Source organism: Manis javanica, chromosome 3 (genome assembly GCF_040802235.1).
Source record: "Manis javanica isolate MJ-LG chromosome 3, MJ_LKY, whole genome shotgun sequence".
Lineage (NCBI taxonomy): Eukaryota > Metazoa > Chordata > Mammalia > Pholidota > Manidae > Manis > Manis javanica.
This window is the reverse complement of record NC_133158.1, coordinates 152,819,266-152,832,564: the sequence shown is the minus strand read 5'-3', so window position 1 is coordinate 152,832,564 and position 13,299 is coordinate 152,819,266. Positions and strand designations below refer to the sequence as shown.

The following is a 13,299-nucleotide window of genomic DNA, read 5'->3' as shown; positions in this document are numbered from 1 at the left end:
TTATAAATTTTAAGATCCCCAAATTAAATTAGAAAAGACAAACAGTTGTATCCATTGCCAGGTTTATTATATAATGCGTTTTTCATGCTTTTCTTGAATATAATTTAAATATAAACAACATTTTTCTTTTAACCTAGCTTTTGTTTTTTGGGGAAAAAGGTCACTAATTTAAGGGATCCTGTATTACTGGTACCTTTATATAAATGTTGTGGGTGCTCTCACATGCTTATACATACATACAGTTATTCTGAACTGTAATGTCTTTCTGATACAAGTAGTTCTACTTGGGTAGGTGATTTTTGCTGTGAATATGTTTTGGTTATTTCTTCTAAGTTTTGAGAGTGTGTCTGTTTCTGCAAATGTTAAATATTCTGCAACAATGGTTTTAAAAATGCAGAATCGCAGCTTAGCATTGCCTGGAAAATCATGAGAAATGCGCATTTTTGGGCACCAACATTGTTCCCGTCAATCAGAAACTCTGGGGTGCACACCTCACCTGTATTTTGATGAGCCTTTGAGTGATGCTCATACACACTAAAGTTCAGAGACCACTGATTGAAACTGACCTGAATCTGTTGGCATTAAGAATTTGAAATGAAGCTGTGAGTCTGAGTAATTTCAGTCAGAAATTTCAGTGAATATAATGATCCTGATCTGTTAGTTATCTAGAGCTGTCAGTTTTATATTAAACTCTTAGAAAAGTTGTTATTCTTAAGTTATATTCCTTTTCATTTTTATTTAGTTTTCCAGTTCTGTGAAAAATTTGTTTTTACATTTGTTACAGTAAAAAATTATAATTACCTTATTTGTTGATTTGGATACACAAAATTATACTTTTCCAAAAAGCTTTTAAGCTGTGTACACTTCAGAGTAATAATAGCCAACAGATGATTTCTTAGATTGTCATAAATTCATTTTATGATCTGAACTACTGTCTAAAGTAGACATTTATATTATTTCCATTTTCTGGATGACGCACACTGAGGTGCAGAGCAGTGAAGTTAAAGATCCACTGCAACCTATGCTGTCTGATCCCAGACCTGCATTTGTATCCATCATGTATCTAAAGTTTTCCATCTCACCTTCAGCACAACCCCTGTCCCCGTCCCAGGCTAAGGCCCAGGAGAGAGAAGGAGTGCCATGAATGGAATGGCTGCACTTCTTTAGAGATAATAGGACTCATACTTGACTTTATACCAAATCATGAACTTTGAAGGATGTTTATGAAGTGTTTCTAAGATCATCAGATGAAACAGGCTTGTGAAAGAGACATTCTCAAAAAGTTAATATGCCATACTAAAGTAACACTAATTCAGGAAACTTAAATCATAGTACTCTATGGCAAATTTATATATCCAAACTCTTGGAGGGTTTTGAATAAGGATTTGCGGGTACATGAAAGGCTCCAATTCTTGATGTAATTTTTTCTTTCCTCTGATTTTTAGCTCACTCACACCCACACCTATCTGTAAATCCTCTCTGATAGTATTTTCTCAATGAGGGATGACTGCCAATTATCCACTTAAACCATTTGGCCCTGAAAATGACTAATATCTTTAAAGGAGAAGTGTCTCGGGTTACAAAAGTGTATTATATTAATAGAAGCAGAGCAAGTGGTGCATTTTAACCCCTCAACACACACAGTTTGTGATTGTTGGGAAAAGGACTAGCTTTGATGGATTTGGTTATTTTCTATAATTGAGATGACTTAGAAAAGTGAACTTATACTCCAGAATTTCTATATACAGTGGTGTAATTTGTTTATTTATTTTGTCTCTGTACTGAAAGTAGTGTGCCTATCTGAAAATATTTGCTTCAAATTTACTGTCAATCTAGAGGGCCTTGCCCTGAAAGGCAGGATCCTGGTGTCCTTGTGGAATCAGGTTAGGGCAGGAGGAGAGAGATGTATTTAAGGCCTTTGATTAGCTCTTACACTATTTTAGTTCTAACATTTTATGGTTTTGAAACATGGTCTTTTTGATTTTAGTGAATGTTTAATGGAGCACATGCATTTTAAGTTAATACTTACATATATCATCTAGTTTGACTTTACCTGTTGGAGTAGAGAAATTTAGGTCAGATGTAAGACAAATTCCAAAACTAAGGAGTCTTGGACATGGGGTGTTTAGCAAGAGATAATGCTAACTCTGCTGATCCAGTTATTTGCCAGACCTGGCATGAGGGTTTTGCTTGAATGCAGAGAACTAATATATATAGTTACACACCCCCTTGACATCCATTATGCTCCTAAGATGCACCTTGTTTATTAGATAAAGACCTCCTTTCAGCCATACTGTGGGCAATAAGCTGTGACAGAATAAAGATTTCCTATACAAATCTAATTAAAGGAGCCTCCTATTTTCTTGATTTAAAGAAAAGTTACTCTAATTAAGGTAGAATTACTAATAAGAAGCAGCTGCCAATTTCTTGCTCCTTTAACACAGCTGGCCATGCTGTGCATGCCCACTCCTCCATCCCAGCCTAGGGCTTAATGCTGATGTAACATTTATTTGAAGTTATTTTATTCGAAAGATTCAGTTAAAAGAAATGATGTCTGAAGGTCTCATTTAGGAGTTCTTTTTTCTCATTTAAGAGTCCATTTTTTAATGGATTAAAAGTTTTACATAAGTAAATTCATTGTTTTTAAAAAGTTTTTTACTATTTTCCTTAGAGATGAGGTAGGATGCTGTGTGCTGTTTATTTCGTGAGCTCTACTGCATTAAAGAATGTTGAGAAGTAAGGTGCTATATTTTGTTTTGTCAGAAAGACAATTATGTCTACTTCATCTGTTTTTCATTAGTGTTTGGAGACAAGGCAGCACATTCAGAGTGGCGTTATTTCCCTTCTAAAATAATATTAATTATTTTTTTAGAATTCTGTGATTATTGGGTCACTGTAGAAATCAGAAAATATAAATAAGGTAAAAGGAGAATACACAGCTCTCATAATCTCACCACCAACATCACATCTTTGTGAACACACACACATTTTGACAACATTTCTAATCATTTATTTTTAAAGAAGTAAAGGTGACTTAGAGAAGAATTTGGTTAACTTCATGTCTCCCTTCTAAGGATATGTAACTCAAGAGACATACTTATTTAATGTAGTACAACAAGCCTTCCAGGGTTTATGGACATGCGTCTTCCTAATTTCTTGATCAGTTAAGTTTTCCTGAGTGTCAGATATTATCTGAAGAAAGAGGTAATTGATCTCAAGGATGAGATTTTCAGAACTCAATTTGCAGGCGAGATGACCTGTTCAACCCACAGATAGAAGTGGGTCAGCACAAAAGGGATGGCCTAGACTTCTGTGGACTTCTCAGTTGATTCTCCTGCCCAACACGTTTGTCCTTCAGGATATAAACAGTAGAATAATTCTGTGATACTGATCTCTGATCATTAATATTGCTTATACCTATGCAACTTGAGAGTATTTTAATACCTAGTTGAAAGAGCAGAATTCATTGGTACCTTTGGAAATATTTGATCCCTTAGGTTGACCTTATTCTGATGATATTAATTGCTGTTTGAAGATTTATTTTCTACATGTATAGAAAATTGATATAAACAAATCTTATAGGCTATTGGAAAACAGTCACTTTAATAATAATGGTCTGTGCCTTTCTCTTTGAAGGTTAATAATAGCTACATGATTTCACTAAAAACATTATCAGAAGCAAATCAGTCTTCACACCCCATATACAGGTTGGTCTGTGTTTCTTTTCCAGATAAAACTACATGCTGCTCTTGGCTTTTTAATTCTACCCCTCACCCTCAACTCACAACCTTGTTTCTGGCACAGCTGCCTGAGCATATCAGAGCCAATGAACTGATACAAGCTTGTCAAGTTCCTCACTTCTTCACTTCCAAATGTCCCCATATTTTCATCAATTTTCCTTTTTCCCTGTGGTTAAGTAGAAAGATGTCCCTGTCTTTCTTTTCCAGTCAAGACAACAGGGCATGGTTCCCTATCTCCTTATTAGTTATCTGCCCTCCAATCTGGATTTCCTTTATGGAGATTCCTTTATTTGAAACATAGCTTTGAAACAAGAGTTTGCCACTGATTATCATAGTACATCTTTCTCTTTCCTCTAAGCTGTTGTTCTTTATGCCCAACTACTAATAAATGTGGGGTAGTTCCTTCACCTTCACCATCTACTCTTCCTTCAGCCTTCAGTTTCCTGCTCACTGCCCCTGCCACTCCAGAGAAACCTCTCTTGAGATTCTCACATTTTTAAATCGTTAAGTCAGAGACCACATTCACTGGGACTTCAACGGCATTTGACACTGTTGATGGTCCCCATTGTTAAATGTCCTCTCCCTGACTCCTCTGACCCTGATTTTTCCAGTCATCTTATTAATTATGGAGAACATGTGTGCATCATTTGCTAGCTCAATTATCCCTTTTACTATCTCAGCTCTCTGTTCTCCCTGCATACCCCATCTCCCACTGCAAGCGAACATGGGCATTTTGCACCTCTCCCAGTGACGTTGCTCTTAAACCTAAGTTGTCAAATCTGCATTAGTCCCTATGCTAAACCACCTACTAGACATTTATAATACATTTCCACCAAGTTCTCAAATTCTTGTCACCTGAAGGTGAATTCATGAGCTCTCTGCCCTTACAACCTACTCTTTTTTCCTCCAAGAAATTTCATCTAGTGAAATGCACATTCACTTAGATGCCCAGTCCTTTCCCAACTTCCTTCAGATACCTCTTGATTTTGCTTCATATTTTTTATTCCCATCATTAAGACCTCTTTTTATACCCTACAACCTTTCTTTCTTGTTCTCCCTGCCTCCCATTGCCCTTCAGTTTTGTCAGCACTGAACGATCAGGTTACATTTTCTATAAAACTAGTTTTTGGTATCTTCATTCCTGCCCTATTCTACTAGTCATGTGGATTTTTAAAAATTAATCTACTTATTTATTCATTATTTCATGTAATCAACAAATAGCCATTGCTTGATCAATGCTGACTAAGGAGAATAAAACATGTGAATAAAACAAACCTGGGGTTCTCACTCAAAATTGACAGGCTAGAGGGGAAGACAGACATCAAAGAAATACCTAGAAAATAAGTGAATTGCACTGTGACAAATACTCCACATACTCTCCTCCCCACCCTGTTCTTCCTATGGTGAGTCACTAGGCTGAGGTGACTGTGCGAGGGACCTGATGCTGAATGTGCATAGCATTTCTACAAATGAAGTTGAGGCTGTTGGGACTATTTTTGGTGGTAGAAGGAGCAAGAACAGAGGAAGGAAGTGCCCCAGGTCTTGGGAAAATGTCAAGTAATGCAGCACATTGTGAATACTGGGTACTTGCAGCAGAGAAGTGAAGTGTAGAAATATGAATGGACGGCAGGGGGGCTGTGTCTGACATGCTGCTAAGCATTTTACATATTTCATCTTAGTTATTCTTACAAAAACCTTACAAGGAAGGTGGTGTTTGCCCATTTTTTGGAGAAAGAATCCAAGGCACAGAAAAGCCCATTACCCAGGACCCTGTTGTTGGCAAGGGGCCCAACCTGAATGCAGTCATAGCTCTTTCTTATCCCGAGGCTTAGCTGTTACGGCACAGTGTGGAAGCTTAGTATCTCGTGTGTTTGGATCTCCCTAGGATACCTTCCCTCACCATCTGTTTGGGCTTCTCACTTTGCAAATGCTACTTTTATGCCACCAAATCTGTACTCCTTGCGGTCAGGGAACCTGGGACCTTATATTTTCTCAGGGTTCCTAGTGCCTTGTCCTGGGTCCTATGCTGTAGGTAGATACTCTGTACGCAGTTGTTGAATAACTTTGTTAACATCTTTCCATCACCTCTCACCCAGAAGTTCGCCTTAGAACCATTTGACAGGTGCCTTAACTGAAAAACAATCAGCAGGGCATATGACTAGCACTGCGTGAGCTTTGTAGATCATGGTCAGTGCTCTCCTGTGCCCTTCATAGGGCTCATGTATGCATCCTGCCAGACCAGAAGGAAATATATCACTAATGCTCTGTGACCACAGCAAATACTGACGATGAACAAGTAGTTGAGGCCACTCATATGTGCAGTCAGGTGTAGGAATTACTACCTGTGTTGAGTTTATCCTGTGGTTAGGTCTATCTTTTAAAATTTAGGGGAGATTGGATATACAGAATATTAAATAGGAACAGCTTCTAGAAGATATTTGCCCTTAGCTTTTTCTTTTTTTTTTAAGGAGGCAAATTTGAACACCTGAAACATTAATAATTAGTTGGGGATGAGGCAGCAAATAGATTAGCAAGCATGTATTTCTGGTAAAGCATAATAAAAAAGGAACTAGTGCAATGCAAAGTGATGTCCTGAATGCAAGTGTGACAGAGGATAACAAAACAAGGCTGAAAGGGAAGTGACAGAAATGGAGAGAGAAAACAGGCTCTTATTTCAAGATTGTGTAAGCAAAATGCTACTTTATTCAAAGTACACGTGTGGAGTGCTCCAAACTGAACTTTGGAATTCTCTGAGTCTAAAGGATTTTGCGGTTTTTTTGCAGCCGCTACTAATTACAAACACATTACAGTTTGTTTTCCCTGGGAGATGTTCTTTTCTCATGCAAGGTACTTAGGATTAGACACTATTAGGAAGGGCAAGCACCTTGCACGGGTGCACATGTACACATCGTTAGAGAAGAAGAGCTACTGAAGGATGGAGCTGGGATTTTCACCAGGATGATGGAAGAATATAAGATCCGAGAGAGAAATTTAGATAGAAAAATTCAAAACCAGGCCTAAAAGAGAACACATCCTCGACTGTTTAATGTTGACTAAGGAACGTGTTTAACAGTGTGTATGTGTTTTTGTTATGCTGTAACTAAGTAATTTCCTTTCCCGTGTGGGAAAAATAGTGCTTGAATTTTGTCTGTGATGGGTGGGGAGGTGGTCCAGAAGAGGAAGGTGGTATCAGAGCATGTTTGCGTTTTCAGCTATTTACCTCACACTTTATGAGACCCAAACTTTTTATTGTTTTAATCATTTGGAAATAAATATACATATATCTCACACAGTCATGTCGGAAGTACATGGAACATTTTTAATCAAAGTACTTGAGGATCCTAGCAAAATCTTCTTTTTCTAAGTATAAATTATGTTCATAATGCTGTATATAGAAAACCAAGCTCACTAAGAAATAACACGTTCCTTAAGGGAAAAGTATGACTAGATAGTATGTAATATGATGTGAAGTTAATATGATGTTAAAGTTTAAGCAACGAAAGGTTTTTCAAGGCAGCACTTACTCGGTAGGGTACGCCCACATCAAATGCTTCTATTAGGACTTCAGGTCAGGTGACCCTTTTTTACTTTAGCAAGTTCCAAACTGGAAAAACAAGGGTGTTGCCAGTGGAGGTTCAGGTGAATTGAAAGGTGGGCGGGATGCCACCACCGCAGCCAGCATGAAGATACTGTGGTTAGTGCATTTCACGCGTGTGAAATGCAACCCCACCCGTGCAGACAGGGGTTTCAAAATGCATTTTCTGTTTTTCAGGATGAATCTTCAAGTCATGAATGTAACCAGCGCACAATTCTTCTTTATGGAGTGGGCAAAGAGCGTGATGAAGCGAGGCATCAGCTGAAGAAGATTACCAAAGATATTTTGAAAATCCTAAATAAGAAGAGCACCACAGAGACGGGGGGTAAAGAGGCTTAATGCATGTGCTCCCATTGAGCTGTCGTTGTCTTCCTTCTCAGCACACAGCCTTTATCAAAGTCATGCAGGGCTCTGTCACCAGAGGGTTTCCTCTCTTGAATGACTGTCACATTGAAATATGAATAAGCACATTGAAATTATAAGGCCTTGGTTCCATTTATAACAATCCTTGTATTAAAATAGCACGTTGTCTGGATAGATACAGGTAGTGTTTACTTTCTACTCTTTTTTTATACTTCCAAAATATTCTACATTAGTCATAACTGAAGTACTGAAGAATGAGTTGGGAAACCCTTATTTGAGAAGAGGTCCCTTTCCTCAGTTCTTTACTAGTCCCTTTTCAAACCCGTAGTTTGCTCTGGGTACTCAGGTTTGCATGGTAGTTGGAAATCATGGCAGTGTAGTTGCTGATATTCTTTCACATGATTCAGAAGAATAATTGCAGCAGGTAGTGGAGGCTGCCAGGAGCACCAAATGAGTTCAAGTTAAAAAAATCTTGCTCTATAATGCCTTCTTTACTTGGAGTACTCTTTCTGCATGCTTTTTACACAGATTTTACAGTGAAGCTCTGCCTTTATATTATGTCACCACATTGCGTAATTGGAATTTTGTAATTACCTACTTCATATTTGCCTAATTACTCTTTTATTAGGCAGTCACATGATTAAAAATATGATATCATTATATATACTTTACTACCACCACTGGTGTTTATTTCTCTATTACTTAAATAATACAAAGAAAAAAGGCTGGATTTTCTCTGTGCAAAAAGCATTCTTCCTTACATATGGCATAAACCACCTCTAGAAACCCTACTTATTCAGCACAAAATAAATACTTTTTAATGAACCTCTCCACTGGGGATCCAGTTTTTAGACTTTAACAAGATGACTTACTTATTACAGCTTGTCCACACTAGATCTTTCCCACAGAGACATACAAATACAACTAATGCAAATAGCTCTCTTCTCCATCAATACGGGTGCACATGGAGAAACAAGGTACAGGGGCACCAGGTTTTCTGTCTGAATGTGGTGGTGTGGGTGTCTGATGTCTGAGGTGAGACTCTTTAGCACACGATTGGGAAGTTCCCTTCATGTGCTCTACATCATGTTCCCGAACTCCTTTCTGTTGCCATGGAAGGACCTTGTACTGCACTGACTCTGCAAGGAAAACAGCCAAGAGTCGTGGAGGGGAAATGAAACTTTGCTGTTGTGGGCCTGTTAGTATTGAACTTGGTTAAAAAAAAAAAATTGCTCTAAGAAAAACTGTTGATTTGTTCTTTTTGCTGTTTCCCTCTGTTAGGGAAAAGAGGAAATGGATTACATTTAGAGGGTTGAATAAGCCCTGGAACTAGCTAGCAAAGACTATGGGAAACTACTTTTTGTATACTTGGAATGGGAGGTTATTCCTGACCTCCCTAGAGGTTGTGTAATAATATGTGTTATCTAAATTAATTTTAGGGAGTCTTTCCAGGTCCTATGAAAAAGGCTGATGAGGCGCAAAGGGGAAGGAAGCAATGTGGTATCTTTTTGTGTTGCACCTGCTTCCTTCACAAAGGGCATTTTAATGCCAGACTGTAGTCTGTCCTATCTTTGTACTAGTCTCTTAGATGGGCAGCTCTTGCTTACGAACTCACAAAGAGAAAACGGTTGTTCCACGTTATTGTTTGAGATACCAGTAATAGAAGCACCAGTGCAGAGGAATTTTCAATGAGGATTTTTGTCTTTTTCTAATTTTTGATAAAATTCCTCAACCAGAAAAACATTAATTTGGGATGAGTGAGCTGTCTTCTGATAGTCTAGTGTGCGTCATTGCTTAAAACCTAGTATGCTCACCAGAACTGTGCTTCAGCTAACTGGACATTTGCCCACTTTTTTCAGCAAAGATGAGGACTGGTAAGGCAGGAAAACAGCTTATGTTAGCATGTATTGATTTCTGTCCTCAAATAAAAGTATGATTTTTGGAGAACTCATTAAGGGCATTCTCATAACAGCCAGGCCTTTCCTAGGGGACTTTATAAACTAAGGTTTAAATGGCATTGGCGGGTGAACATGTTCAGTCCTCTTTTTACTTGTACATTGACCCCTTGTCTTGTTTGGTTAGGGTGGTGTCATTTGAAAACAATAATGAAGTTTACCATGACAATAAATGCCCAAACCTCCAGGATTTAAAGGTTTTTTTTAAAAAGGAAAACTAAAATTAAGCAACAAAAGAACAATAATGTATATTATAAAAGCAAATTAGAATACACCAATGGAGAAAATCTATGAATTATGACTATATTGTTCCTCATGTAAATGTCATTAAGATATGTATTCCATTGAGAACCACCACCAATTTCTTATATTTTTCTTTGAAACTGAATCCAAATTGCCAAGAATCAATTGCATTCTTCTTATAGAAGGTTTTAAGAAGGTATGTATGTGAGTAAATAAAGCCTATTAGCATAAACCAGGAAAAGATGCATTTGTGAGTTCTCATCGTGGGACTACTTCCTCAAGTCTGTTGTGTGTGTTTCTGTCCCAGGAAGGTCTGAATAAATACGTTAACTTCACTTTCATAAAGCACCTCAGACCCAAGACTATCTATCGGTGGGAGCTTTCATCCTTGGCTCAGTGATGTTAGTAAATAAAAAGTTTAAACTTGGATGTTTTAAGTGTGCTCATGACAGGTAAGCAGCTATAGTGAAGGCAAATTCCACACTTAATTAGTACTTTAGAGGAACGATAATTGAAAAACAAGTAGGTTTAATGAACTTATTAGTTCTCATTCTTTGCAGTTGTGTTTGGTGTTACATGACAAAAGTGGCACAATCTTGTACCTTATGTTACTGAGTACCTTTTATTCTGATATCAGGGTTTGTTTGTTTATTTTAGGAAACAGTTTTTTTAATTTTTTTCCTCTCCCCCAAACTTTAATTGCTTATTGTCAAAGGAGAAGTTTCCTTTCTTCTAATGGTATTGTCCAAAACAATTACATTTCCTTTTAGCAAAGTCGTTTTTATAGTTCAGTGAAATCTTTCTTGTATCTTTAATAGAAAAGTCTTTATAGTTACCTTTGTTCTCTGACCTTAAGCTTTCTTGGGAAGATGATGATAGGAGCTCTTGTCTCCGTAGCCTTTAACTACTTAGAATCATAGTGTTGGAAATGATCTTAGAGGTCATATAATCCAACCTTTCCTTGTTTTAGATGTGTCTTGAAATTATGTATGTTGTAGTGTTTAAAAACAGGATCTAATTATTTTTGGATCTTATCCTTAGAGCTGTTAAAGTACAAGAGTCCCTCTGGGAGAAGCAATGTTTGTAATATTTTTTTGTTGGAATTCTCTTCAAACTTCCTCATACTAAATTGGTAAATGTTGCACTTTCCCATCATGTGGAGAGATGTCATTCCTTTCTATCTCTAATAAAGTTAGGAATTGTGTAAATTTCCCTTTTTACATGTTAAACTATTTGGGAGAATTATGGTGAGTCTCCTCAGAAGATGCAATGAAGTTTCCTCTTATGTCAGTGTGAGCCCAGGTGGTTTTCCCCCCCTTTTTTGTTAATTCCATCACATTTTAAAAGCCAGTTAGTGAGAAATGTTTATAGAGGTGCTTCTCATTAATAGCCAAAAATCTAGAAACTACTCACTAGAATGAATAAATAAATGGTGGTATAGTCATAAGTGAGGATTATTAAATTTTAGAACAAATTAAAAGTATCTCAACAATATGGATCAATCTCAGAAGCATGATGTTGAGTCAAAGATTCCAGATATAAATAGTATGTATCTTATGGTTCCATTTATATTAGATTCCAAAGTGGGCAATACCAGTCCAAGTGTTGTAAGTCAGAATCTTGGTTCCCTGGGGAGGGAGGAGTGACTAGAGGGGACCCAAGGGAGTTTCTGGGGTTCAGGTGTGTAACTGTGTGATTTGAATTTCATTGCATGAGTGTATTTATTTTATAGAAATTCGTGGAGTTTGTGCTCTTTTTCTCATATAAGTTATATTCAATAAAAAAGTATCCACTAAAAAAGTCAAGAGCTCTTTTTAAGTGGAAAATAATGTATCTACTGTATGTTTGTTTAGTTGGAGATGAGGGACAAAAAGCCAGGAAGAGCAAACAGGAAGCATTTCCAACACTGGAGACTGTGTTCACAAAACTTCAGCTCCTTTCATATTTTGATCAACATCAAGTGACGTCTCAGGTAGCCATTTTAAAAGCTGCTTTTTTTATGCATGTGGGCTATTCATATTTCCTTAAAAATCTTTTATTCAATATATGACTTGGATCTTAGTTGGTTTTTTTTTTTCTTAGTTGGTTTTATAAATATGTTTTTAAAGCATATTTGGTAATATCTCAGACTGTTGAGTAGTTTGGTTTTAAGTGTCAGTTTATCTAAGAAGAATTCATTTTTATCATGAAAGTAGTTTTACCTCATGATAATAATCAACAGTATTTTAAATAATTCCTAACACATACTTACATATTTACATTTTGGTCCTACATTGCTATTGATAGGGAGAAGGCTGTGGATGACTGAAATAAAATATTGTGTAATTGAGAAGAAACAAAATCTGTTTCATTTTATAAATTAATTGACACTCAAGTAGATGTTGTTTGGAAATTAATTAGCATTTGTAAGTCTACCTTTAGGATAATTAGGTCCAGATCATAATGACACCTCGGCTTATTCCTTGAAATTATGGTGTTAGACTATAGAAGTTGTTGATTCATATATGGATTTGGTTTTTCTAGAAATGTTTTAATGTTTCTTCTAAGTGGGATCACATAAATTCAAATTTCTCATTTAAAAAATTAAAACGATAGAAAGTATTTGGAATATCAGGCTTATAATTATTTTCATCTTTTTTTTGCACAGATCTCTAATAATGTGCTGGAACAAATTACAAGCTTTGCATCAGGGACTTCTTATCACCTCCCTTTGGCTCATCATATTCAGCTCATCTTTGATCTCATGGAGCCAGCGCTGAACATCAATGGACTAATTGACTTCGCAATACAGGTGTCAGGGAGACCTTACTTTCATTTTTAGGAAAGTGCCTACTAGGCAGCATACAACCTAAAATGAGCCCCGTAGTGCATTTTTTAATAACTGATTCGGAATCAACAGTATTCAACTAGCATTTTAATTGCAGCTGTGTTTTTAGTTTTCAATTCAATAATTATAATTGCTGCTAAAATATATAATAGTCATTTAAAAATGCTCTTAGGTTAAGAAAACTAGCAAAACCGTGTTACTTGTTTGTCCCATTGTATTTCTTATATACCATATTTGAGTTCATTTATTATTTTATTCATGAATAGAAATAAAACTTGGGTTCTATTGCTTATTCTGCTGGAGATGTTAGCTTTGGTAATAACAAAATAATGATAACTTCCACTCATTTTCTTAAAGAGAAGGGAAAAAGAAGGAAATGAGAGGTGTGGCTGTTCTCTGAAATTACACAGTCCAGAACTTGGGGCCACCATAAAGTTTTGGTAACTGTCTGAGTACTGGGTACTTCCTGATTGCATGTATGTACTGTGATGTCTCAACAGAAGAAGAAATGTCTAATTTTGTAAAGGATTAAAAATAAAAACCAGTTTACATCACTAGGGTGTGTTTTCTGAGACT

General features: G+C 36.7%; 2 protein-coding genes across 18 annotated transcripts in view; one reads left to right on the top strand and one right to left on the bottom strand.

Moving 5' to 3' along the window:
• MED12L (mediator complex subunit 12L) overlaps positions 1–13,299 on the top strand; it is a 317,585-nt gene that overhangs the window by 237,315 nt on the left and 66,971 nt on the right. For all 10 annotated transcript variants that reach the window (XR_005058495.2, XM_037008243.2, XM_037008239.2 and 7 more), the window contains 3 exons: positions 7,513–7,660; positions 11,750–11,868; positions 12,544–12,687. Coding sequence is in view for 9 of the 10 variants with exons in the window: in XM_037008243.2 (XP_036864138.1) it covers positions 7,513–7,660; positions 11,750–11,868; positions 12,544–12,687 (411 nt within the window). In the remaining variant the exon portion in view is untranslated. The remainder of the gene's footprint in view (positions 1–7,512; positions 7,661–11,749; positions 11,869–12,543; positions 12,688–13,299) is intronic.
• P2RY12 (purinergic receptor P2Y12) overlaps positions 1–13,299 on the bottom strand; it is a 43,586-nt gene that overhangs the window by 4,330 nt on the left and 25,957 nt on the right. For 2 of the 8 annotated variants that reach the window (XM_017645571.3, XM_017645576.3), the window contains exon 1: positions 7,265–7,459. The exons of 3 other annotated variants lie outside the window; for them this stretch is intronic. The gene's annotated coding sequence lies outside the window, so the exon portion shown is untranslated. Of the gene's footprint in view, positions 1–2,029; positions 2,054–7,264; positions 7,460–7,638; positions 7,778–13,299 lie in introns of those variants that run through there. 3 more of the 8 variants (XM_073232209.1, XM_073232210.1, XR_005058497.2) reach the window with 3 other exon arrangements.